This window comes from Hemiscyllium ocellatum, chromosome 50 (assembly GCF_020745735.1).
Source record: "Hemiscyllium ocellatum isolate sHemOce1 chromosome 50, sHemOce1.pat.X.cur, whole genome shotgun sequence".
NCBI lineage: Eukaryota > Metazoa > Chordata > Chondrichthyes > Orectolobiformes > Hemiscylliidae > Hemiscyllium > Hemiscyllium ocellatum.
In genome coordinates, this window is record NC_083450.1 from 1,663,496 (window position 1) to 1,691,089 (window position 27,594).

Here is a 27,594-nt window from a genome sequence, read left to right on the forward strand (position 1 = left end):
CGGGCTCACTGTCCTAAATGGCCCTCTGATAGCCTGAGATGAGGAGAAATTTCTACAGTCAGAGAGTGAGAGCCTGTGGAATTCTCTATCACAGCAGTTCACACCAACACATTGAATATTTCTGAGGAAGAGATGTTAGATGATTAGCTCTGATCATACTGAATGGCCTACTTCTGCTCCTTCTCTCTCTCTCACTCTCTCTCACTCTCTCTCACTCTCTCTCACTCTCTCTCACTCTCTCTCACTCTCACTCTCTCTCACTCTCTCTCACTCTCACTCTCACTCTCACTCACTCTCACTCTCTCTCACTCTCTCTCACTCTCTCTCACTCTCTCTCTCTCTCTCTCAGCAGGGGGTCCCTCTGTCTCTCAGGGAAGCCTCCTTGGTCACACCATCGTGCTGCTGTACTGACAGACCTTGTCCTTTTACCCTGGAGCAGCCTGGTTCCCTTGCACATTGGCCAGGAGCTCAGTGAGTGTGATCCTATCGAGTCTTTGTGAGAGGTCTTCATGAAGCAGGCTGATTATTCTGCCCTTAGACTTTGTTGCTGCTGGTCTTGGTCACTGTACTCCCTTTGTACAGAGTGCAGTGAAGGTTTCACAAACTGATTGGTGGGATGGCAGGGCTGGTAGACAGTGATTGGGTTGGAGGGATATATTCACTGGAGGTTATAGGAATGAAGGGACGATCGCTAACAGGACTCAAGAGTAAATGCAGGAGGGATATTCCCAGTGACCAGGGAGCCCAGAACCACGGGCTCACTGTCCTAAATGGCCCTCTGATAGCCTGAGATGAGGAGAAATTTCTACAGTCAGAGAGTGAGAGCCTGTGGAATTCTCTATCACAGCAGTTCACACCAACACATTGAATATTTCTGAGGAAGAGATGTTAGATGATTAGCTCTGATCATACTGAATGGCCTACTTCTGCTCCTTCTCTCTCTCACTCTCTCTCACTCTCTCTCACTCTCTCTCACTCTCTCTCACTCTCTCTCACTCTCTCTCACTCTCACTCTCTCTCACTCTCTCTCACTCTCACTCTCACTCTCTCTCACTCTCTCTCACTCTCTCTCCCTCTCTCTCCCTCTCTCTCCCTCTCTCTCCCTCTCTCTCCCTCTCTCTCCCTCTCTCTCCCTCTCTCTCCCTCTCTCTCCCTCTCTCTCTCTCACTCTCCCTCTCTCTCTTTATCTGTCTGTGACTGCCTCTCTGTCTCTCTCTGCAACTACTTATCTCGGTCTCTTCTCGCTCTCTTGCCGACTGTCCCCCTCTCCCTCTCTCTTTCTGTGTCTGTGAGTGCCTCCCCTAGTCTCTCTTTCTCTGTCTATCTCTTCCTGCAGCCACTTCCTTGTTCTCTCTGTGTCTGTAGGTTGGGAAAATCTGGCAATTTATCCTTCCAGATAGGAGAGGGGGACAAAAAACTGGTACCTAGGGCCCAGTTAGCCTAACATCTGTCATTGGGAAGAAATAGATCTGTTAGAAAGGATGTAATATCAGAGCATTGAGAAATACATCATATTCTGATTCAGTTGGAAACAGCAGATTTAACTCAGTTACTTGTCTTTTCGACCCTGTCTGACAGCAACCACGCAGCAGGTTATGAAGAAAAAATATTTATTATTAAATACTTATGAAGAAAAAATATTTATTCTAAAGCATTAGGGTCTAGCTACAAGTGAACAAACTGTGAACTATTGGCATAACTTGACTAACTTTGTCACACATATATACACCAACACACACACACCAACACACACACACCAACACACACACACCAACACACACACACCAACACACACAGACATATACACATAACCAGCGGAAAACAGCATGGGTTATTGGGCAAAGGGAGGAACTGGGAGAGCCGTTCAGTGGTTCCTGTCCATGTGGGTTGTGCTGGTGAGACTTGTGTTGGCCTAAATGCTGCTTCTCAATCATCCTTCTCTGGATGTTTCCACTGGGTCGCAAGGGGCACAGAGTGGCTGGGCCATTTTCAGAGGTCTCTTTTAGGAATAAAAAGTCACAGCTTCCAGCAACTGCTGAAAGGAGAGATAATCTGGTTTTCTTCAGGGTTAAAGTGGCTTACTGCGGAGCCCAGAGAGAGAGAGAGAGAGATAGCGCTCCTAAACTGTTGCTGGTCTGAACAATAGACAATAGGTGCAGGAGTACCTATGGGGGACTTTAACTTCCCAGATATTGACTGGGAGAGCTATAGCTTGAGTTCATTAGATGGGTCGGTGTTTGTACAATGTGTGCAGGAGGGTTTCCTGACACAATATGTCGACAGGCCAACAAGAGGGGAGGCTATATTGGATTTGGTTCTAGGTAATGAACCAGGCCAGGTGTTAGACTTGGAGGTAGGTGAGCACTTCGGGGACAGTGACCACAACTCGGTGACTTTTACTTTAGTGATGGAGAGGGATAATCGTGCGCCGCAGGGCAAGAGCTATAGCTGGGGGCAGGGAAATTATGATGCAGTGAGGCATGACTTAGGATGTGTGGATTGGAAAAACAGGCTTCAAGAGAAGAACACTAATGAGATGTGGGGATTGTTCAAGGAGCAGCTACTGCGTGTCCTCGATAGGTATGTACCAGTCAGGCATGGTGTAAAGGGCCTTGTGAGGCAGCCGTGGTTTAGTAAGGAATTGGAGTCCCTTGTGAAAGGGAAGAAGGCGGCATATGTAAAGATGAGGCGTGAAGGTTCAGTTGGGGCGATTGAGAGTTATAAGGTAGCCAGGAAGGAGCTAAAGAGGGAGCTAAGAGAAGCGAGAAGGGGACATGAAAAGTCTTTAGCTGGTAGGATTAGGGAAAACCCAAAGGCTTTCTATAGGTATGTCAAGAATAAAAGGATGACTAGGGTAGGTATCGGTCCAGTCAAGGATAGTAGTGGGAAGTTGTGTGTGGAGGCGGAGGAGATTGGAGAGACATTAAATCAGTACTTTTCATCAGTATTCACTCAGGAACAGGACACTGTTGCTGATGTGAATATGGAATCACAAATAATTAGAATGGATGCCCTGGAAATATGCAGGGAGGAGGTTTTGGGAATATTGGAAAGGATGAATATAGATAAGTCTCCTGGGCCTGATGGCATTTACCCCAGGATCCTATGGGAAGCTAGGGAGGAGATAGCAGAGCCATTGGCCTGGATTTTTATGTCGTCATTGTCTACGGGAATAGTACCAGAGGACTGGAGGATAGCGAATGTGGTCCCATTGTTCAAGAAAGGGAGTAGGGATAGCCCTAGTAACTATAGGCCAGTGAGTCTGACTTCAGTGGTGGGCAAAGTCTTAGAGAGAATGGTAAGGGATAAGATTTATGAACATCTGGGTAGGAATAACGTGATCAGGGATAGCCAGCATGGTTTTGTGAAGGGCAGGTCGTGCCTCACAAACCTTATTGAGTTCTTTGAGAAGGTGACTAAGGAAGTGGATGAGGGTAAAGCAGTAGATGTTGTGTATATGGATTTTAGTAAGGCGTTCGATAAGGTTCCCCATGGTAGGCTAATGCTAAAACTTCGGAGGTATGGCATTGAGGATACATTAGAGGTTTGGATTAGGAATTGGCTGGCTGGAAGGAGACAGAGGGTAGTAGTTGATGGATTATGTTCATCTTGGAGCGCAGTTACTAGCGGTGTACCACAAGGATCTGTTTTGGGACCATTGCTTTTTGTTATCTTTATAAATGATCTAGAGGAAGGACTTGAAAGCTGGGTAAGCAAGTTTGCGGATGACACAAAAGTCGGTGGAGTTGTGGATAGTGAGGAAGGAAGTGGTAGGTTACAGCGGGATATAGATAAGTTGCAGAGCTGGGCGGAAATGTGGCAAATGGAATTCAATGTAGCTAAGTGCGAAGTCGTTCACTTTGGTAGGAATAACAAGATGATGGATTACTGGGCTAATGGTAGGCTACTTGGTAGTGTGGATGAGCAGAGGGATCTTGGTGTCTATGTACACAGATCTCTGAAAGTTGCCACCCAGGTAAATAGTGCTGTGAGGAAGGCATATGGTGTACTGGGCTTTATTGGCAGAGGAATTGAGTTCCGGAGTCCTGAGGTCATGTTGCAGTTGTATAAGACTCTGGTGAGGCCTCATCTGGAGTATTGTGTGCAGTTTTGGTCGCCATACTATAGGAAGGATGTGGAAGCTTTAGAACGAGTGCAGAGGAGGTTTACCAGGATGTTGCCTGGAATGGTAGGAAAATCTTATGAGGAAAGGCTGAGGCACTTGGGGCTGTTCTCATTGGAGAAGAGAAGGTTTAGGGGAGATCTGATAGAAGTGTATAAGATGATTAGGGGTTTAGATAGGGTAGATACTAAGAACCTTTTACCGCTAATGGAGTCAGGTGTTACTAGGGGACATAGCTTTAAATTAAGGGGAGGTAGGTATAGGACAGATGTTAGGGGTAGATTCTTCACACAGCGGGTTGTGAGTTCCTGGAATGCCCTGCCCGTATCAGTGGTGAACTCTCCTTCTTTATGGTCATTTAAGCGGGCATTGGATAGGCATTTGGAAGTTATTGGGCTAGTATAGGTTAGGTAAGATTCGGTCGGCGCAACATCGAGGGCCGAAGGGCCTGTACTGCGCTGTATCCTTCTATGTTCTATGAGTAGGCCATTCAGCCCTTCGAGCCTGCACCGCCATTCAATATGATCATGGCTGATCATTCCTAATCAGTATCTGCTTCCTGCCTTATCTCCATAACCCTTGATTCCACTATCCTTGAGAGCTCTATCCAACTCTTTCTTAAATGAATCCAGAGACTGGGCCTCCACTGCCCTCTGGGGCAGAGCATTCCACACAGCCCCCACTCTCTGGGTGAAGAAGTTTCTCCTCATCTCTGTCCTAAATGGTCTACCCCATATTTTTAAGCTGTGTCCTCTGGTTCGGCACTCACCCATCACCCATGAAGGCTTCTCAGTCTTGGTGACAGCCCCAGACTGCACTTTTACAAACAAAATGGTATTTTCACTAAAACTCATTGTGTGTGGTGTTTACACTGCTGCTTTTCTGCAGCAGGAAGGAAAGGTTTTGCACCGCAGGAAGGGCATGTTGTCTCTTTCACTCTCTCTGCAACTGGTGACGAAGAAATACTGGCTTTTTATTTAGCCTTCAGGTATTTCTGCTGCACACGAGAGAGGGAGGGAGGGAGAGAGAGAGAGGGATAGCCCACATGCTCTGCCAGCAGCCCTCACTATATTGTCCACACCCACAAGCTGCTCAGTAAGCCAGCAACCAATCAGAAAGCTGCTGTAAGGCTGATCACCATTGGCTTCTGCCATGCCCTCCTTGTTGCCAGCCAAATCCCACGCTGCATACGGTCTCTGGTTCGGCCGGTCACAACCAGCTGGAGAAAAGCAGCAGTGTAACTACCACACACAAGGAGGTTCTGCCTGTAAAAGTGACCCCATTCCTTCCCCAGTTCTTGGTTTTAAAACCAATCTCAGCCCACAGTCCAAATACAGAAAAGAGAAGCACCTCGTCTTCACACAGCAATGTTAAGGGCAGTTTTGGGACCCTTTTCTCAGGAAAAACATGGTGACATTGGACACAGTTCAGGGGGATTTTCTAATGAAGATAGATTGAGTAGGTTCGGCTGAAATCTAATTGGAATTTAGAAGAATCTATGGGGACCTTATTGAAATACGTGGAAATTCTGAGGAGGCTGTCTGCCAGTCTCTCTCTCTGTCTCTGTCTCTCCCTACTCCCCTCCCTCTGTCTGTCTCTCCCTGCCCCCTCTCTCTTTCTCTCTCTCTCTCTCTCTCCCCCCAATTCTTCTCTGTCTCTCCCCCCATGCTTCTCTCTCCCCTGCTTCTCTCTCTCTCTCTACCCCCTGCTTCTCTCTCTGTCCCCCTGCTGCTCCCTCTGTCCCTCTCCCCCGCTTCCCTCTCTCCCCCCTCCCCGTCTCTCTCTCTCTCTCTCTCTCGTTCTCCCAACTTCTCTCTCTCACTCACCCCGTCTCTTGCTTTTCCCCGTCTCTCACTCTCGCTCTCCTCCTGTCTCTGTCTCTCTCCCCAACCCCCCATCTCTCTCTCTCTCTCTCTCTTTCTCTCTCTCCCCCTCCCCCCTGTCTCTCTCCCCCTCCCCCCGTCTCTCTCTCTCTCCCCCATCTGTGTCTCTCTCTCTCTCTCTCTCTCCCCCCCCCCCCCCCCCCCCCCCGTGTCTCTCTCTCTCTCTCTCCCCCTCACTCTTCCTGTTTCCTGTGCCTGTCCTTTCCAGCCTGAGACCTGCCGATAACATTGCCCTGTCCTATTTCTGTCAGTTGCAGTGACTGTCGAAGCTCTGCTTTGTCCTCCCCCTCCAGCCTGTTGTCAGCCATGCCTTTCATGGAGTTTCTTTTCCTCTCCCTCCCCCCCCCCCCCCCCCCAATAAAGGAATGCCTCATCTTGGTACAACTTCCCGCTGGAGAAAGGACATCGTTTTGGATTATCTTCGACCTTGAACAGGTGAGCCCGGCTTGTTTCTGATTTCGCTCGGATTCTGACTGCTGGAGCGAGACCTGTCCATGAGCTCCTCATCCGCACTGACTCCAGCTGATCCGAGGGCCAGTTCCACAGGGAATAGATAGGCTCCGTGAGGAACAAGGGGCATTCAGTACAAACACTGTCTCTGTTCCTGCGACGGGGGGGAGCGGTTTCTGTATCGGCTGACAGACTCAGGTGGAGCGCAGCCTGATAAAGAGTCTCACTGAATATTTCTGGGAGTTGTTACATATCCTCTGCACCTGACTCCCTTGATCCCTGGCTCGCTCACTCTCTCTTGCTGTCTCTTTCTCTCTTCCCCCTCTGTTATTGTCTCTCTGTCTCTGTGTTTCTTTCTCTGTTGCTGTCTTAGCCTCTTTCTCTCTCTCTCTATCTCGCTGCCTCACTCTGTGTCTCTCTCTCTCTCTCTCGCTCTGCTCTCTCTCTTGCTCTCTCTCCTCTACCCCCCCCGTCTCGCTCTGCTCTCTCTCTCTCTCTCTCTCTCTCTCTCTCTCTCCTCTACCCCCCCTGTCTCGCTCTGCTCTCTCTCTCTCTCTCTCTCTCTCTCTCTCTCTCTCTCTCTACCCCCCCCCGTCCCGCTCTGCTCTCTCTCCCCCCCCCCCCCCCCCCCCGTCTCGCTCTGCTCTCTCTTCCCCCCCCCCCCCCCCATCTCGCTCTGCTCTCTCTCTGTCTCTCTCTCACTCTCTCCCTCCCCCGTCTCGCTCTGCTCGGCTGAGCGCGCTCTCTCTCTCTCTCTCTCTCTCTCTCTCTCTCTCTCTCTGGTGTTAAGTTGTGGATGCAGTCAGAGTTTACTGTTTCTTCTCTTGGCAGGACCAACTCGGATTCAGCGCTGCACACGAGTGTGAACAATCCGAATGCAGCCAGTCCGTTCGCCAGCCCTGGCCAAGCCGTGCTCAGTCCCACCAAACGAAGCGGTATGTCTCATTAAACTGCAAGTGGGGGTGTGTGTGTGTGTGTGTGTGTTCAAACTGGGCCTGCAATGGGCACACAGCTGACTTCCCGACCAGCCTGAGCTGGTGACTGTGGGTGGGAAGCTGTGTGTGACTGACTCTCCCTCTGGGCTCCAGGGTTTGAAGCTAACACTGACAGGAATCTGGTTCCCACTTGGAAATCTGTTGCGGCCAAGTCAGCCTGCAGAACCCTGCTGTGTCAAACTTGAAGCTTAGGTTCAGTGATGGAGGATTCGGGAACAGCCTCCTGAATTCGAGTAGTTCACAATACGCAAATCTCACTATATATCTCGATCCCAGTCCAAGATCAGCTCCAGCACGGAGTAAAGCTCCCTCTACACTGCTCCCCCACCCCACCCCCACCCCCACACAATCAAACACTCACGGCAGACCAGAGGATTTTGGAGCGGGGGGAGGCCAGTGGGTTTTTGTGCCGAATCAGCGATTGTAGAAGACGGTGGGTTTTGATGGAATGATTGGGTTATCTTGCTGTGTTGGAAGATGCAATGGATCTGGATCATTCGACGTTTCCCTTTGTTTTCCCAGCAGGTTTAATGGATGGGGAACTGGACAGCCTGGGAAAAGGTACGTTCGTCCACACCTGAGAGACTTAGTCCATGCACCAGAGTACGCCGAGGATTTTGTATGTACATTCTGCAATACAGAAGCTAGACATTTTTACTGACACAGCCATGTGTGTCTCGGTCTGTAGGTGTGAGGGTCTCGGAACGAGGGGCTCCCCGCGTCCCGGTCCGTACGGAGCGAGGGACTCCCCGTGTCTCAGAGCGAGGGACTCCCCGTGTCTCAGAGCGAGGCGCTCCCCGCGTCTCGGAGGGAGGGCTCCCCGCGTCTCGGAGGGAGGGCTCCCCGCGTCTCGGAGGGAGGGCTCCCCGCGTCTCGGAGGGAGGGCTCCCCGCGTCTCGGAGGGAGGGCTCCCCGCGTCTCGGAGGGAGGGCTCCCCATGTCTCGGAGGGAGGGCTCCCCGTGTCTCAGAGCGAGGTCCTCCCCGTGTCTCGGAGGGAGGGCTCCCCGTGTCTCGGAGGGAGGGCTCCCCATGTCTCGGAGGGAGGGCTCCCCGTGTCTCGGAGGGAGGGCTCCCCGTGTCTCGGAGGGAGGGCTCCCCGTGTCTCGGAGGGAGGGCTCCCCATGTCTCGGAGGGAGGGCTCCCCGTGTCTCAGAGCGAGGTCCTCCCCGTGTCTCGGAGGGAGGGCTCCCCGTGTCTCGGAGGGAGGGCTCCCCGTGTCTCGGAGGGAGGGCTCCCCGTGTCTCGGAGGGAGGGCTCCCCGTGTCTCGGAGGGAGGGCTCCCCGTGTCTCGGAGGGAGGGCTCCCCGTGTCTCGGAGGGAGGGCTCCCCGTGTCTCGGAGGGAGGGCTCCCCGTGTCTCGGAGGGAGGGCTCCCCGTGTCTCGGAGGGAGGGCTCCCCGTGTCTCGGAGGGAGGGCTCCCCGTGTCTCGGAGGGAGGGCTCCCCGTGTCTCGGAGGGAGGGCTCCCCGTGTCTCGGAGGGAGGGCTCCCCGTGTCTCGGAGGGAGGGCTCCCCGTGTCTCGGAGGGAGGGCTCCCCGTGTCTCGGAGGGAGGGCTCCCCGTGTCTCGGAGGGAGGGCTCCCCGTGTCTCGGAGGGAGGGCTCCCCGTGTCTCGGAGGGAGGGCTCCCCGTGTCTCGGAGGGAGGGCTCCCCGTGTCTCGGAGGGAGGGCTCCCCGTGTCTCGGAGGGAGGGCTCCCCGTGTCTCGGAGGGAGGGCTCCCCGTGTCTCGGAGGGAGGGCTCCCCGTGTCTCGGAGGGAGGGCTCCCCGTGTCTCGGAGGGAGGGCTCCCCGTGTCTCGGAGGGAGGGCTCCCCGTGTCTCAGAGCGAGGTCCTCCCTGTGTCTTGGCCTTTGTGAATTCTTTGGCACTGCATGGCTATTCACTTGAGTTGTCCACTTCCATGCGATCCTGTCTGACTCTCTGCAATTCCTTTTCATTCTGTTTTGCTTCCCAGGTTTCCCATTCTCTGTGACACCTCATGACAACCTCCCTGATGAGGATACGCTGCTGCCCAAAGGTCTCTGGGATACCAGGAAGGTGAGTATGTTCAGTGTGATCAAGGTCTGGACTGTGATGCTATCCCCTGAAAGCTGTGCTCAGCACACTGACTGAACTCTGCTTATCCACAGGTCCAGAGCGTGACGTCACGGCCAAGATCCTGCGAGGTCCCTGGCATTAAGTAAGTCTCCGTTGGGTTGAATGTGGACCATGCAATGTTGGAGAAAGCAGCATTCCCAGACCTAATGGATTCTGATATCAGCAAATTGATCACCTGCCCATAACTGAGGCAGTTGTATTGGGGTTAACTCACTCGACTAGCAATCCAGAGTCCCAGGCTATTTCTGGGAATATGTTCAGTTTCCACCACCACCAATTGGTGAAATTTAAATTCACGATCGTACGGAGGTTTATAAAATCATGAGGGGCCTGGATCAGGTAAATAGACCAGGTCTTTTCCCCAGGGCAAGGGAGTCCATGAGTAGAGGGCATAGGTTTAAGGTGAAAAGGGAAAAATTGAAAGGGGGATTAAGGGCACGCAGAGGGTGGTACGTGTGTGGAGTGAGCTGCCAGAGGATGTGGTGGGGGCTAGTACAATTACAGCATTTAAAAGGCATCTGGATGGGTATATGAATAGGAAGGGATTGGGGGATATGGGCCAGGTGCTGGCAGGTGGGACTAGGTTAGTTCAGGATACCTGGCCAGCATGGATGAGTTTAGATGCATTGGACTGAAAACTCTGTTTCTATGCTGGACATCTCTGTGAGTGTCTAACCAGCTTCTCACCCCGTCCTGTCCCTGTGTTGGGAATGTTGGATAGGGATATTATGGGAAGGACTCTGTTTTTCTCGTGAATACTGAGGTTGAGCAGCATGCTGATGGGGAGTTAGTCTTTACCCCAGGCGATCTGTATCGCTGTGGATATCGGAGAGGTGCTAACTCCTCGCAGGGTGGGCTTTGTGCTGCTTCGCCTTGGTCCCATTCCCTCCTGTTACCCAGGGACACATGGCCCTCTGAAAACAAACTCTCCAAAGCTTTCCCAGTGACTGTCTTCCCTGTTAACCCCGGGGATCTCCTCGCAGCCCACACAGGAGGGGTGCAGGGCACAGTCTCGGGCATGGCTAGGCAGAATGGTGGGGGGGATGGATAATCAGGTGGGCAGGGGCAGGGTGGGATGGGGTTGTGGTTGCGATAGGCCTGTCAGTGTGGAGTGGCAGCACAGGTGGGCATACCATACCATCCCATATCCACGTTGGTCAGGGTGGGATGAGGATCCCCCTCCCTACTCCCTCCCCCAGTTAGGGTATTAATGATGCCCCCTCAGCCATCAGACCTCTCCACCCCACTCAGGGCCGTGTTAGTCTTTCATATTGACTGTGGAGCTGTCTTGTTGCGTTGTGCCCAGGGGTGGCGTCTGACTGGTATCCAGCCTCTTGAGTGTTGTCCGTTCCTGACCCACAGATGGGTTTTAAAGGTGGCAGTGGTAACCTCTTGCAGCCGCTGACCCTGCGTATCTCTCCCTCGTGCAGTAAAGCCCAGCCGCTGTTTGCTGCTCACCCTTTGGAAGATATGGAGGAGGCCATGAGCTGGGCACCACCAGCCCAGCACAAGGATGAGCTGTGGAGACGGGCCGCAAAGAAGGGGCAAGTAAACTGCGCCGCCTTTCCCATCATTCCACACCCTAACCCCCAATTCCCTGCCCATTCTCCTCACCCCACATTCCCCACCCATCCCCCAGCTCTTCACCCCCCATTCCCTGCCCATCCCCCAGCTCCTCACCCCATCATTCCCCAGCTCCTCACCCCCCCATTCCCCGCCCATCCCCCAACTCCTCACCCCCCCATTCCCTGCCCATCCCCCAGCTCTTCACCCCACCATTCCCCACCCATCCCCCAGCTCCTCACCCCACCATTCCCTGCCCATCCCCCAGCTTTTCACTCCCCATTCCCCACCCATCCCCCAGCTCCTCACCCCCCCATTCCCTGCCCATCCCCCAGCTTTTCACTCCCCATTCCCTGCCCATCCCCCAGCTCCTCACCACCCCATTCCCTGCCCATCCCCCAGCTCCTCACCCCACCATTCCCTGCCCATCCCCCAGCTCTTCACCCCCCCATTCCCTGCCCATCCCCCAGCTCTTCACCCCCCCATTCCCTGCCCATCCCCCAGCTCTTCACCCCCCATTCCCCCCCCATCCCCCAGCTCTTCACCCCCCCATTCCCCACCCATCCCCCAGCTCCTCACCCCCCCATTCCCTGCCCATCCCCCAGCTCTTCACCCCCCATTCCCTGCCCATCCCCCAGCTCCTCACCCCCCCATTCCCTGCCCATCCCCCAGCTCTTCACCCCCCCATTCCCTGCCCATCCCCCAGCTCCTCACCACCCCATTCCCTGCCCATCCCCCAGCTCCTCACCCCCCCATTCCCTGCCCATCCCCCAGCTCCTCACCCCCCCATTCCCTGCCCATCCCCCAGCTCCTCACCCCCCCATTCCCCCCCCATCCCCCAGCTCCTCACCCCCCCATTTCCCACCCATCCCCCAGCTCCTCACCCCCCCCATTCCCCACCCATCCCCCAGCTCCTCACCCCCCCATTCCCCGCCCATCCCCCAGCTCCTCACACCCCATTTCCCACCCATCCCCCAGCTCCTCACCCCCCCCATTCCCCACCCATCCCCCAGCTCCTCACACCCCATTTCCCACCCATCCCCCAGCTCCTCACCCCCCCCATTCCCCGCCCATCCCCCAGCTCCTCACCCCCCATTCCTTGCCCATTCCCCGCTCTTCCCCCCTCCCATTTGCCACCAATAACCTACACGGCCCCCCCATTCCCAGCCAATCCCCGTGCTCTTCTCTTCACCCTCCCACTTCCCATCCTGCGCCGATCCCCCTCCACAGCCCAGAGTCCTGCTTCCCCCCTCCCTAACCCGTGGGGACCCTGTGTAACCTTTACTGACCTAATGATGGCACACAGCTAGCTGGGAAAGTGAGATTTTGAGGATGATGTATAGAGGATTCAAAGGGATTTGGACAGACTGAGTGAGTGGGCCAGAACTCGGCTGATGGAATATCATGTGGAAAAACATGATGTTATCCTCAGAAGTGCAGAGAATTGTGTTTTTACCTGATTGGGATATTTGTGAAGGGTTGATGCTCTTCCAAGGAACCTGGGTGATTGTGTAACTGAGTCACAAAGCTAACATGGAGCTGCAGCAAGTCAACAGGACGGGCATGTTAGTCCTCATTGGAAGAGGCTTTCAGTACAGGAGGAAGAACATCTTACTGGAGTTGTACAGAGCCTGGGTGAGACACCCACCTGAGTATTGTGTACAGTTTTGGTCTCCTGATCTGAAGAAGGATATAATCACCAGGGAGTGAATGCAGTGATTGTTCATTGCCCAGATCTCTAGGCCGGTGGGATTACCCGATGAGGCTGGGTCTTGGAGAGCTGACCTGTATTCTCAGGGTGAGGAAGAATGGGCAGGGATCTGCAGGAGGCTTACAACCTCCTTACAGAACCCAACAGGGGAAATGCTGGAAAGGAGTTAGCCCGGACTGAGGGGGGGGAGCTAGAAGCAAAGACACAGTCTCAGCATGAGGAGGAAGCTGCTTCGGAGTGAGAGATGAGGAGGAATTTTTTTCACTAAGAGGAGAGTAGAGCTTTCCAATTCCCTCACTCAGAGGCAGTGTAAGCTGAAACTGTGACTGTATTCCACACTGAGATTTCTAGATGAGGCATTAAGGGATATGATTATAATTGGGGGAAAATGGTGATGAGTTCGGTGTTCAGCCATGAGCTAGACTGGTCAGGCTAGAGGGGCTGAATGGTCTCCTGGCTATATTCCTATTCTAACTGTGAACCTTCCATTGTAGTATCTTCCCATCACCGGAACAAGCCAGCAGCATGTCCCACGTTTCTGGGGCACTGAACACAGGCGGGTCTCTTCCAGATCTAACAAATCTGCACTTCCCATCTCCGCTGCCCACCCCACTCGATCCTGAGGAGTCGGTCTTCTCGAGTATCAGTGGAGGCAACAGCACAGGCAACCTCACCACGACCATGACCCACCTGGGAATCGGTGGGGGGTCCCTGGCAATGGCCTCCAACTATGAATCAGCAGGGGGTAAGGTTCATCTCTCCATCTCTCTCTCTCTGTCTCTGTCTCTCTCTGTCTCTCTCTCTCTCTCTCCCTCTCTGTCTGTCTGTCTCTCTTTTTTTCTCTCTTTCTACCCTGTCTGCGTGTCTGTCTGTCTGTCTGTCTGTCTGTCTGTCTCTCTCTCTCTCTCCCTCTCTCTCTCTCTCTCTCTCTCTGTCCCTCTCTCTCTCTCTCTCTCTCCGTCTCTCTCTCTCTCTCTCTCTCCGTCTCTCTCTCTCCGTCTCTCTCTCTCCGTCTCTCTCTCTCCGTCTCTCTCTCTCTCTCTGTCTCTGTCTCTCTCTCTCTTTTTTTCTCTCTCTTTCTACCCTATCTGCGTGTCTGTCTATCTGTGTGTCTCGCTCTTTGTAAGAGCTCACCAATGATCCCCACTTAGGGAATATCTCCCCGTTTTCCCCTCTTTGTTGTATTTTGCAAGTTCCAGCTGTCCGTGTTCCTGCTGCACATTCAGGCAGTGTGTTCCAGATCACAGCAAGTCACTGTGTGAGGTGTGTTTCCACACCCCTCCTTGGTTCCTGTTTCCAATTATCCTAAATCCTATGTCCTGGTTATATCTTGCACACAGCCGCACCTTGCCACACACCCACCAGTGGAAATAATTTCTGCTTCATTCCTCAGCCTGAGCTGGCTGTTAAATCTCCCCTTCACCTTTACCGCTCGGAGGAGAGCAGCCTTCCGTGTCTGCAGACTCTGTGTGATTGGGAACCCTTCTCCCCGGTGCCTCTCTGGTAAGCCTTCGGCTAACTTCCCCAAAGATTCATACGATCCCCGCAGTGTGGACACAGGCCTTTTAGCTCATTGAGTCCACACTGACCCACCCGAAAAGCATCCCACTCAGACCCACACCCCGACCCGATCCCTAGAACCCTGCATTTCCCGTGACTAATCCACCTACCCCGCACAACCTTTGACCCTATACGGACAATTTACTGTGGGTCAATCCATCTGACCCGCACATCTTTGGACTGTGGGAGGGAACCGAAACACCCGGAGGAAACCCACGCAGACACTGGGAGAACTCCAAGGGTGGTATTGAACCCAGGTCATTGTTGCTGTGAGGCAGCAGTGCCAACCCCTGAGCCACCATGTCATCTAAGGGGGGGCAGGAGCTGCCTTTTAGCTGGTGTTGCAGGAATGTCGGAATCAGTGAGGCTGATCACCAGCCACTGGCAGCTTCGTATTTGGGTGGAGGTTGGCAGAGGGTTTCTCTGTGATTTTCTCCTGTGTAGAATGGCCTGCAGATAATTGCTGCCGGGCCTGTAATACTGCCACAGGCCTGGGGCTAACTGTGTCTGTTGGATGCACAAGGAGGTGTATTGAAATAGCTTCGCTTTGTTAATACAGACCTGTTTTGTATTGTTCCCCAGGGTTGTCCTCTTCATTACAGGGGTCTCTGAGTAACATGTCTCTGCAGTCCTCGCTCAGTAACCCATCACTGCAGTCCTCACTTAGCACCCAGTCCCTCAGTAACTCCTCACTGCAGTCCTCTCTCAGTAACCCCTCCCTCCAGTCCTCTCTCAGCAGTTCCTCCCTTCGTACGTCGCTCAGCAACCCGTCGCTTCAGTCACCGACGGGTAACCCTCCGCTGCAGCCCGCGGTCAACGCTGCCTCCAAGCAGTCTCCGCTGAGCACCTCGTCCCTGCACGGTTCGCTGAACAGCTCACTCCCACCGGGCTCCATCAGCACATCGCCTCGGAGGAGAGTCCCACTCAACCCTCTCGTCCTGTCCGGCGGTGACTCCAGGAGGACCCACAGCAAGCAATTCTCACCCACCATGTCCCCCACCCTCTCCTCCATCACGCAGGTAAGAGGCCTCAGCCTGGTCCTGGAAACGCGGGGGGTGAAGCGGCAGAGCCACGGTGGGCACACAGCCGCAGGTGGTACATGGAGCCGCACAGTGGCTGTGTAACTGGTGGGGGGATGGGTCAGTGCACATAGAACATGGAGAAGTCGGACGAGACAGGCTCATGGGAGTAGGAAGGCGACTGGAGGCTTTGTACATTGGGGATGTGAATTCGGGGGCAGCATTGTGTGGCTTGTCTGCTGCTGGAACACCTTCTCAGGAGATCTAACCTCCTGCTTCATGTTACAGGGTATTCCCTTAGATACCAGCAATCTTTCAATCGACCAGCGACTGCCTCCATACTCCTTCTGTCCACAAGCTTACCAACAGTCCCAGCAGCAAGGCTACCAGCAATCCCAGCAGCAAGGCTACCCGCAATCCCAGCAGCCGACGTACCAGCAGACTCAATCCCAGCAGCAAGGCTACCAGCAATCCCAGCAGCCAACGTACCAGCATACTCAATCCCAGCAGCCAACATATCAGCAGACGCAATCCCAGCAGCCAACGTACCAGCAGTCTCAATCCCAGCAGCCAACGTACCAGCAGACGCAATCCCAGCAGCCAACGTACCAGCAGACGCAATCCCAGCAGCCAACGTACCAGCAGACGCAATCCCAGCAGTCTCAATCCCAGCAGTCAACGTTCCAGCAGACGCAATCCCAGCAGCCAAATTATCAACAGCCCCAGCTCTCCCAGCAGCCAGGCTACAAGCAGTCTCAACCATCCCAGCAGCAGACGTACCAACAGCCCCAACCATCCCAGCAGCAAGGCTACCAGCAGTCTCCGAAAACCAGCCTACCCCAGCGGCGGCAGCAGCAGGAGCCCTCCTCACGTTGTGTTCAGTCCGACAGCAACCCTGTCAGTGTGAGTATTTGGGTTTGGTTTAATTTGGCCCATGGGATGTGGGTCCCGCTGACCAACCCAGCAGATACTGATTGGACTGATCACTGGGCCCTGATGTTTGGAGGTGGAGAATAGTTAGCAAACTGAGGATCAGAAAGTATTGGCGTTGATAAGTTTGGGATGTTTTACACGAAAGCAAATTCAAGGTGAAAGCCGACCCCGAGAGAGAAACTGGAATAGACGTCCTTAATGGGCGGCACAGTGGTTAGCACTGCTGCCTCACAGCGCCAGAAACCCGGGTTCAACTCCCCCCTCAGGCAACTCTCTATGTGGAGTTTGTACATTCTCCCCGTGTCTGCGTGGGTTTCCTCCGGATGCTCCGGTTTCTTCCCACGATCCAAAGATGTGCAGGTCAGGTGAATTGGCCATGCTAAATTGCCCGTAGTGTTAAGTGAAGGGGTAAATGTGGGGGAATGTGTCTGGGTGGGTTGCTCTTTGGCGGGTCGGTGTGGACTGGTTGGGCCGAAGGGCCTGTTTCCACACTGTAAGGAATCTAATCTAACCTAATCTTAACAAGCACAATGATATACTGACGGTTTGAAACCTGCTGCTCAGCGTGACCAGGCAACCGTCCTGGATAACAAGCTGAGATCCAGCTGTCAGGCGATTGACATGGTGGGTTCTCGACACTGGGTTTATGTACGTGTGGGCTGCCATGTCGTGTGCCTTTACTGCCCTGCCCTGCCCTCTCTCTGACTGGCTCTGCACAAGGTGAGCAGCCCAAATGTCTGGGTGTGTGGCCGGACTTGCACGGTGAAGGATATGCCATGACTGTACAGGAGTTAGCTATCAATGGGCAGCGCATTTGACAATGCAAGCCCATTCGCCAGTGTACCATTCTGAGGGGCCACTGCCTGCTGCCCTGCAGCACTGTAGCGCGATAATGTCACCCACCTCCGGACTGTGAATCCATAAATACAAAGTCACCAACTCGTATGGTTGAGCTCACGGTTGGAGATGTGGTTTGGAGCGTTCCCAAAGAGCTGAGGACCCAACTAGACGCAGCCCTTACCAACCCCTTTGTTCGATTCGGTGAGGAAAGGTGACTTTGATGGAATGTTGCCCAAGCTCTTAGCACTTGCACATTTGCAACCTGGAGATGATACATTCATGGTGTACACTAAAAAGCTGCAGGAACCTGGCAAATAGGGCCCAAGCCATTTGTGTGCCATTTAGATTAATAGCTACTGTCATTTCTCACCATGTTATCACACAGACTCACAGATGGCCCCACGGTCATCTTGTTCCAGAGAAGAACCCAGTCTGTCCCCGAATACCCAGAAAACGGCCCGGTCTGTCCCCGATTACCCAGAAAACGGTCCGGCCTGTCCCCGATTACCCAGAAAGGGGCCCGGTCTGTCCCCGATTACCCAGAAAACGGGCCCGGTCTGTCCCCGATTACCCAGAAAGGGGCCCGGTCTGTCCCCGATTACCCAGAAAGGGGCCCGGTCTGTCCCCGATTACCCAGAAAGGGGCCCGGTCTGTCCCCGATTTCCCAGAAAGGGGCCCGGTCTGTCCCCGATTTCCCAGAAAGGGGCCCGGTCTGTCCCCGATTTCCCAGAAAAGGGCCCGGTCTGTCCCCGATTTCCCAGAAAGGGGCCCGGTCTGTCCCCGATTACCCAGAAAGGGGCCCGGTCTGTCCCCGATTACCCAGAAAGGGGCCCGGTCTGTCCCCGATTACCCAGAAAGGGGCCCGGCCTGTCCCCGATTACCCAGAAAGGGGCCCGGCCTGTCCCCGATTACCCAGAAAGGGGCCCGGCCTGTCCCCGATTACCCAGAAAGGGGCCCGGCCTGTCCCCGATTACCCAGAAAGGGGCCCGGCCTGTCCCCGATTACCCAGAAAGGGGCCCGGCCTGTCCCCGATTACCCAGAAAGGGGCCCGGCCTGTCCCCGATTACCCAGAAAGGGGCCCGGCCTGTCCCCGATTACCCAGAAAGGGGCCCGGCCTGTCCCCGATTACCCAGAAAGGGGCCCGGCCTGTCCCCGATTACCCAGAAAGGGGCCCGGCCTGTCCCCGATTACCCAGAAAGGGGCCCCGCCTGTCCCCGATTACCCAGAAAGGGGCCCCGCCTGTCCCCGATTACCCAGAAAGGGGCCCCGCCTGTCCCCGATTACCCAGAAAGGGGCCCCGCCTGTCCCCGATTACCCAGAAAGGGGCCCGGCCTGTCCCCGATTACCCAGAAAGGGGCCCGGCCTGTCCCCGATTACCCAGAAAGGGGCCCGGTCTGTCTCCGATTTCCCTGAAAGATATCAAAAAGGTTTGAGTAATGGGTAAATCTCCCTGTTAGATACTGGAGCTAAGTAGTAGTAGCACAAGTGGTGTTCCCCACTGAGAGGACACTACCATCAAGTTATAAAAGGCTGTCTGCCAGTCACACAGGTGAGAAACGTGGTATGTGAATTTCAGTGCTAGTATGTTGCCAAGTACTTGGGCCGTACATTCCAAAGGCCGGTGGATCACGTCAAACATGTCACTTAGACTGTTCAGAACAAGCAAGATGCTAATCAAAGTCAAGATTAGAGTGGTGCTGAAAAAGCACAGCAGATCAGGCAGCATCCGAGGAGCAGGAAAATCGCCGTTTCAGGTAAAAGCCCTTCTGATGTGGCTTTTGCCTGAAACCTTGATGTTCCTGCTCCTCGGATGCTGCCTGACCTGCTGTGCTTTTCCAGCACCACTCTAATCTTGCCTGTGATCACCAGCATCTACAGTCCTCACTTTTGCCAAGATGGTAATCAAACCCAACCCAGCCCTGCTTGCAATTCCGAACATTATTTGCAATTCTGCAATTGACCACCATTTGCTGGTTAATCCCAAATACGTGGAGGATTGCATTGAAGAACTGTCAGTCAGGCGAGCAATGTGGTGCAGTCCCATGTATTTGAAGCTGTACATATTAATTGACAGGGTAATGGGGTGAAGTGGATAATTAGGGGGAGCATTGAACCTAACCAATCAGAGTCAACCTTACTGGGATTAAAATTCAAATAAAATCTAGCAGTTAACTGTCAGTCCTCATGAATGTGTGCACTCTCCATGGCAACGCTTTTACCAGTCTAAATCCACTTGCCCACTGATCAGCACCGTTTCCTCACACAGTATAAAATCTGACCTTCCCTTTGAAATGGTATTCTTGCAAAGTATTCTGCTGAGAACCAGATGAAAAAGCTGCCAAGTGTTGGCCTCGACTTGTGGGAGCTGGAAGCAAAGGTGATGAGTGGGAACCTGAAGGAACTGAAGCTTGCAGTGCAGGGATGGGGCTGACTGGGTTGTACTAAAGAGGGGCAGCATGGACTCAGTAGGCCAAAGGGCCATCTTCATGCTGTAACAGTGCTGGCTTTTGGTGAGACCTCACTGGGAATACTGTGTACAGTTTCCGTGCCCCACCTCAAAGGAAGGAGACCAGACAGGAAGCATTGCTTCTTTAGTGAGAGGGTTGTACTCTGATGAGGGAATCAGTATGTTGGCCATTTCTCCTCTTAACTTGAGTACAGACATGTTTCAATGAGTTTGCACTCCCTCCACCCGCGCGCCCGCGCACATATGCACGTACATACACGCGCGCACATGCACACATGCGCGCGCGCACACACACACACACACACACGTACACGCACACATGCACATGCGCGCGCGCGCGCGCACACACACACACACACACACACACACACACACACACACACACACACACACACACACACACACACATGATCAAGGCAACTTCTGACTTGGGTCAGGACAAATGTCTTCACTCCAAGACTGGGAATCATTGGATTTGTAAGCAATTCACTTGTGGGCCATGGATGGCCAGCATTTATTGCCCGTTCCTGCCCGTCTTTGAACTGAGTGCTTGCTGGGCCCTTTCAGGGGGCAGTTGAGAGTCCGCTACACTGCTCTCGGTCTGCAATCACATGAGGGCCAGACCAGGTGAGATGGCAGATTTCCTTCCCTAAGGGACATGAATGAATCAGGGAGGGTTTCTAACAATGGGTTCGTGGTCAACAGTGGATTCTTAATTCCTGATCATTGCTGAAATTAAATTCCACCATTGACTAGGGCAGGATTTGAACCCAGGTCCCCAGAAGAATAGCTGAGCTTCTGGATTAATAGTCGAGTGATTAATACCATGAGTATATCTCCTTCCAGATGGTTGGGAATGTGAAGGGGTGGGGGGGGGGGGGGGGGGGGGGGCTTTGATCTCCAAAGGAGACGGGACAGGAAAATACATGGGAAAAAAACCATCCGATGATACTAGATGGTGGAGTAGGCTGGAAGGGCAGGCTGACCGATTCCATGGTCAGTCACTGCGGTGTTAGGTCCTGACCACTGGCACTGCCTCTGGAGTGAGAGCAGCTTGGGCAGGTCAGTGCTTCCGGAGTGGGTGACCGGGTTGTGAATGGGAACACAGAGAGAGGGTCAGGTAGGACCTGAATCCTATTGGAAACTGTGCACAGATCACATTGTGCAGCAAAGCTAGGAGTATTGTGTCTGCACTGTCGATCAAAGATGTTCACACTCCAATTTTCTCTTCCCTCACAGCAAACTACACTGCTGAATAAGTTCTTTGAAGATGCTTATTTTGAGCAGCAGCTCTCAAACCAGCCCACAGGTGGCCTGTCCCACCAGGTGAGTGTGGCCTTCCCACCCCCCCCCACTCCCCTTTACCAGCACTGTCAATCCCTCTCTGCATTCCTGCCATGCTCTACTCCCTGTCTGTCCAACCCAGTCCACCCTCTACTGGTCCCAAAAACCTTCAACCCTCCTTCACCTTTCAACACCCTGCTGCTTCTATCACTCTTGTGGTAACCGGTGCCCGGGTGTGTGAGAGGGTGAGTGGGTGACCCGTACCCGGGTGTGTGAGGGTGACCCGTACCCGGGTGTGTGAGGGAGACAGGGTGACCCGTACCCGGGTGTGGGAGGGTGACAGGGTGACCCGTACCCGGGTGTGTGAGGGTGTGAGGGTGATACGTACCCGGGTGTGTGAGGGTGACCCGTACCCGGGTGTGTGAGGGTGACCCGTACCCGGGTGTGTGAGGGTGAGTGGGTGACCCGTACCCGGGTGTGGGAGGGTGACCCGTACCCGGGTGTGGGAGGGTGACCCGTACCCGGGTGTGTGAGGGTGAGTGGGTGACCCGTACCCGGGTGTGGGAGGGTGACCCGTACCCGGGTGTGTGAGGGAGACAGGGTGACCCGTACCCGGGTGTGTGAGGGAGACAGGGTGACCCGTACCCGGGTGTGTGAGGGTGACAGGGTGACCCGTACCCGGGTGTGTGAGGGTGACAGGGTGACCCGTACCCGGGTGTGTGAGGGTGACTGGGTGACCCGTACCCGGGTGTGTGTGAGGGTGACCTGTACCCGGGTGTGTGTGAGGGTGACCCGTACCCGGGTGTGTGAGGGTGACTGGGTGACCCGTACCCGGGTGTGTGTGAGGGTGACCCGTACCCGGGTGTGTGAGGGTGACCCGTACCCGGGTGTGTGAGGGTGACTGGGCAGCATGTTGGTTTTGGAATAACTGCTGGATCTGAAGTTGACCATCTGTGTGTACAGACTGAAGCAGCCTCTCTAACTGGGAAGGCACTGTGTAATGAGCCCTTTTCCTTTCTCTCCCTCTCTCTGTCTCTCTCCTGTAGCTTGGGTCGTGCAGCACGGACAGGTTGGTTGCTAACGTGCCGTTGAACATGAACACGTTGTGTGGAAACAGTGGGAGCAGCAGTTTCCATCAGGCAGCGATGGTCGGCCTGGGAGAGCACAGCGAGAGTCTGCAGGAGTCCCAGCTTCTGAACAAGCAGAACATGTATCCCTCCAATCAAATGGCCACCATCCCTGATATCATTCTCACAGGTAGCCCTGCACCTTGGTCTTCCCACCTCGAGCGAAACCTTAGTCTCTTTCTCACAGCCTGATATTTTAGAAGCAGCTTTCTTCAGGGATATTATTACACACTGCTGGAGCAAGTGAGGCATGAGTCACCCTCTCTTTCACCCTTCCACCCCCACCTCACCCCCCACCCCCGCCCCCCCCCACCACCCCCACCCAGCTAGCTGTCAGCTCCTCGCTATCAGAGAGTCTAACCCTGGGGCCAAACGCACTGACTGAGCGTTGACCTTCCACTGTTGTCCCTTGCCCTGCTTCTTTGAAGTTTTGAATCCATTGAGGGTGGTATTGAGTTCAGGGACAGTGTTTATCATCTGTTCAGTTATTCCCTACCCACTGCCCCACACACACACTGACCCTGCCTGTCTGACTGTGCCCACAGCCCCACACACACTGACTCTGCCTGTCCGACTGTGCCCACAGCCCCACACACACTGACTCTGCCTGTCCGACTGTGCCCACTGCCCCACACACACTGACCCTGCCTGTCCGACTGTGCCAACTGCCTCACTCACACTGACCCTGCCTGTCGGACCGTGCCCGCTGCCTCACACACACTGACCCTGCCTGTCGGACCGTGCCCGCTGCCTCACACACACTGACCCTGCCTGTCAGACCGTGCCCGCTGCCCCACACACACACTGACCCTGCCTGTCGGACCGTGCCCGCTGCCTCACACACACTGACCCTGCCTGTCGGACTGTGTCCATTGCCCCACACACACTGACCCTGCCTGTTGGACTGTGCCCGCTACCTCTCACACACTGACCCTGCCTGTCGGACTGTGCCCACCGCCCCACACACACTGACCGTGCCTGTCAGACTGTGCCCACCGCCCCACACACACTGACCGTGCCTGTCCGACTGTGCCCACTGCCCCACACACACTGACCCTGCCTGTCGGACTGTGCCCACTGCCTCACACACACTGACCGTGCCTGTCAGACTGTGCCCACTGCCTCACACACACTGACCCTGCCTGTCGGACTGTGTCCATTGCCTCACACACACTGACCCTGCCTGTCGGACTGTGTCCATTGCCCAACACACACTGACCCTGCCTGTTGGACTGTGCCCGCTACCTCTCACACACTGACCCTGCCTGTTGGACTGTGCCCGCTACCTCTCACACACTGACCCTGCCTGTCGGACTGTGCCCACCGCCCCACACACACTGACCGTGCCTGTCCGACTGTGCCCACCGCCCCACACACACTGACCGTGCCTGTCAGACTGTGCCCACCGCCCCACACACACTGACCCTGCCTGTCCGACTGTGCCCACTGCCTCACACACACTGACCCTGCCTGTCAGACTGTGCCCACTGCCTCACACACACTGACCCTGCCTGTCGGACTGTGCCCACCGCCCCACACACACTGACCCTGCCTGTCCGACTGTGCCCACTGACCCTGCCTGTTGGACTGTGCCCACTGCCCCACACACACTGACCGTGCCTGTCAGACTGTGCCCACCGCCCCACACACACTGACCGTGCCTGTCAGACTGTGCCCACTGCCCCACACACACTGACCCTGCCTGTCGGACTGTGCCCACCGCCCCACACACACTGACCCTGCCTGTCCGACTGTGCCCACTGACCCTGCCTGTTGGACTGTGCCAACTGCCCCACACACACTGACCGTGCCTGTCAGACTGTGCCCACCGCCCCACACACACTGACCGTGCCTGTCAGACTGTGCCCACTGCCCCACACACACTGACCGTGCCTGTCGGACTGTGCCCACCGCCCCACACACACACTGACCCTGCCTGTCCGACTGTGCCCACTGCCCCACACACACTGACCCTGCCTGTCGGACTGTGCCCACCGCCCCACACACACTGACCCTGCCTGTCCGACTGTGCCCACTGCCCCACACACACTGACCCTGCCTGTCGGACTGTGCCCACCGCCCCACACACACTGACCGTGCCTGTCAGACTGTGCCCACCGCCCCACACACACTGACCGTGCCTGTCAGACTGTGCCCACTGCCCCACACACACTGACCCTGCCTGTCGGACTGTGCCCACCGCCCCACACACACTGACCCTGCCTGTCCGACTGTGCCCACCGCCCCACGCACACTGACCCTGCCTGTCCGACTGTGCCCACTGCCTCACTCACACTGACCCTGCCTGTCGGACCGTGCCCGCTGCCTCACACACACTGACCCTGCCTGTCGGACCGTGCCTGCTGCCTCACACACACTGACCCTGCCTGTCAGACCGTGCCCGCTGCCCCACACACACACACCCTGCCTGTCGGACCGTGCCCGCTGCCTCACACACACTGACCCTGCCTGTCGGACTGTGTCCATTGCCCCACACACACTGACCCTGCCTGTTGGACTGTGCCCGCTACCTCTCACACACTGACCCTGCCTGTCGGACTGTGCCCACCGCCCCACACACACTGACCGTGCCTGTCAGACTGTGCCCACCGCCCCACACACACTGACCGTGCCTGTCAGACTGTGCCCACTGCCCCACACACACTGACCCTGCCTGTCGGACTGTGCCCACTGCCTCACACACACTGACCATGCCTGTCCGACTGTGCCCACTGCCTCACACACACTGACCCTGCCTGTCGGACTGTGTCCATTGCCTCACACACACTGACCCTGCCTGTCGGACTGTGTCCATTGCCCAACACACACTGACCCTGCCTGTTGGACTGTGCCCACTGCCCCACACACACTGACCGTGCCTGTCAGACTGTGCCCACCGCCCCACACACACTGACCGTGCCTGTCAGACTGTGCCCACCGCCCCACACACACTGACCGTGCCTGTCAGACTGTGCCCACAGCCCCACACACACTGACCCTGCCTGTCCGACTGTGCCCACTGCCCCACACACACTGACCCTGCCTGTCGGACTGTGCCCACCGCCCCACACACACTGACCCTGCCTGTCCGACTGTGCCCACTGCCCCACACACACTGACCCTGCCTGTCGGACTGTGCCCACCGCCCCACACACACTGACCGTGCCTGTCAGACTGTGCCCACCGCCCCACACACACTGACCGTGCCTGTCAGACTGTGCCCACTGCCCCACACACACTGACCCTGCCTGTCGGACTGTGCCCACCGCCCCACACACACTGACCCTGCCTGTCCGACTGTGCCCACCGCCCCACACACACTGACCCTGCCTGTCGGACTGTGCCCACCGCCCCACACACACTGACCCTGCCTGTCGGACTGTGCCCACCGCCCCACACACACTGACCGTGCCTGTCAGACTGTGCCCACTGTGTTTGTTTCCTATTCATTGCTTGATTGGGCAGTATATGGAGTTGTGCTGTGGTTTGCTGATGTCTGTGTGCCCTTGTCCCAGGTGACTCCCCTCCTGACTTCTCGAAGGAGATCACCAGTGCTCTGGCTGGTGTGCCCGGCTTCGAAGTGGATTCCCAATACCCTTTGGACGATGAGCTCAAAGTGGAGCCCCTGACTCTGGATGGACTGAGCATGCTCAGCGACCCCAACCTGACCCTGCTGTCGGACCCCACGGTGGAGGATTCATTTCGAAACGAGCGTCTGTGATAGCGGGGGCAATGGGAGAGACTGATGGGGGAAGGTGCAGTAGGGAGGACCCTGCTCCCTCACCCCCCCCCCCCAGCTTGGTGCCCAGCTTGGTCGGGGGGTGGTGGGGGGCGTAGGCGAATGACTATGTGGAGGTCATGTGGCCGCGGGCACTGGGAGCCACGCAGACTGAAGTAACGGCCCTTTGCGGAGAGCCCAACAAGCTAGGGCACCAGAGCTTAGGATCTCATCCCATTGTCACCGTGCATGGATTAGTCCCAGCTTCACGCTGTCCAGCGAGCTGCCTGACCCCAGGGTGCCTGGAGCTCATCCCCATCACTGGTGGGGACAGGGGCTGTGATGAGATTTCGATAACACACACACACACACACACACACACACACACACACACACAGACGAGTACATGAGCACAAACACGTGTGTGTTCACACACCCCACACAGACACGTGTACACACACACAGACGAGTACATGAGCACAAACACGTGTGCACACACCCCACACAGACACACATATACACAAACACGTGTGTGTGCACACACCCCACACAGACACACACACAGACACAGACGAGTACATGAGCACAGATGTGTGTGTGCACACCCCCCACACACAGACAGACACCGACACACACTGGCAGGCGCACACACACAGACACACACAAAAATGTAAATACTGTGTATTAAGCTTGTGGTCTGTAGATGTGAAATGACCACCTAACCTTTAAAGAGTAGAGAGAGAGAGAGAGCCCATCATGGGTTTCCATTTCTCTTTGTTTTTAAAAAGAAGGATATTTGTGAATAATTACCTATTTTACAAAAAGAAGAAATATATCAAATGATTTAAAGAAAACCAGGCACTTGTGGGGAGGGGGGGGTGGGGGGGAGGGTGAGTACAGATACTGCAGGAAGCAGATTCGATGGTGTTTATGGAGGAGACTGAGAGGGAGGGAAGGGAGTGACAGGGAGAGGCCATACCTGGAACGTGAGGCTGATAATCCCTGCTCTGTGGCCAGCATTGCACTAGCTCCCATTGGCCGGCTATCTGTTGGAGTAAGACTGATGGTAAAGGAACACTGTCCTCTGTGTGCTGTGTCCCCGCTGCAGGAGCACGAGCACGAGCACCACCCGTGGCAAGGCTCAGTCAGACACACTCAGCACAGCTCACTGGATTCAGTCTGCAAAGTTAACCCAGACCAATACAGGACCTAACCAGGACAACCGATCCCCAATGAGGCAGTGTGAACCCAACAGGCTTTCCCTTTCCCAGCCGAGGCTGCGCACGTTCCTTCAGCAGCGCTCCATCATTCCTATCAATACAGTCAGCTTTTTTCTTTCTCTGCACTGGGTATAGCAATGCCAATTGTAACTCTGACTGAAACCAGCTTTCCAGCTCCTGCAATCTTCCCACTCGATCCCTGCAGGCCAGAGGGGGTCATGGTACTGGGGAGGTTAGAACACTCTGTTTAGTCTCGGATTGAATTCGGTCTCTTTGCACCTTCTACACAGATTGGGTCATCTGACTGTCAACTGTACAGTCACATTGTTCTCAGGGCAGCATCTCAGTGCAACATAACCCCAATACAGTCCAGTCTTCCACTGAGGACAGGTCTGTCACTGTGTAACACTGGGGTCCAGTACTGGTGGGGACAGGTCTGTCACTGTATCACACTGGGGTACAATACTGGTGGGGACAGGTCTGTCACTGTATAACCCTGGGGTACAGTACTGGTGGGGACAGGTCTGTCACTGTATAACACTGGGGTACAGTACTGGTGGGGACAGGTCTGTCACTGTATAACACTGGGGTACAGTACTGGTGGG

At 55.1% G+C, this 27,594-nt stretch overlaps 1 protein-coding gene across 2 annotated transcripts in view; it reads left to right on the forward strand.

Annotated features, from left to right (window-relative positions):
* LOC132805457 (CREB-regulated transcription coactivator 2-like) overlaps positions 1–26,622 on the forward strand; it is a 53,529-nt gene extending 26,907 nt beyond the window's left edge. The window contains exons 5-16 of one of the 2 annotated variants that reach the window (XM_060820539.1): positions 6,370–6,441; positions 7,288–7,391; positions 7,974–8,012; positions 9,405–9,487; positions 9,580–9,629; positions 10,978–11,091; positions 13,316–13,566; positions 14,964–15,400; positions 15,689–16,303; positions 20,880–20,966; positions 21,971–22,181; positions 25,567–26,622. In XM_060820539.1, coding sequence (XP_060676522.1) covers positions 6,370–6,441; positions 7,288–7,391; positions 7,974–8,012; positions 9,405–9,487; positions 9,580–9,629; positions 10,978–11,091; positions 13,316–13,566; positions 14,964–15,400; positions 15,689–16,303; positions 20,880–20,966; positions 21,971–22,181; positions 25,567–25,772 — 2,269 coding nt within the window. In that variant the 3' untranslated portion in view covers positions 25,773–26,622. The remainder of the gene's footprint in view (positions 1–6,369; positions 6,442–7,287; positions 7,392–7,973; positions 8,013–9,404; positions 9,488–9,579; positions 9,630–10,977; positions 11,092–13,315; positions 13,567–14,963; positions 15,401–15,688; positions 16,304–20,879; positions 20,967–21,970; positions 22,182–25,566) is intronic. The other variant, XM_060820540.1, reaches the window with a different exon arrangement.
* The last annotated feature ends 972 nt before the right edge of the window (positions 26,623–27,594 follow it).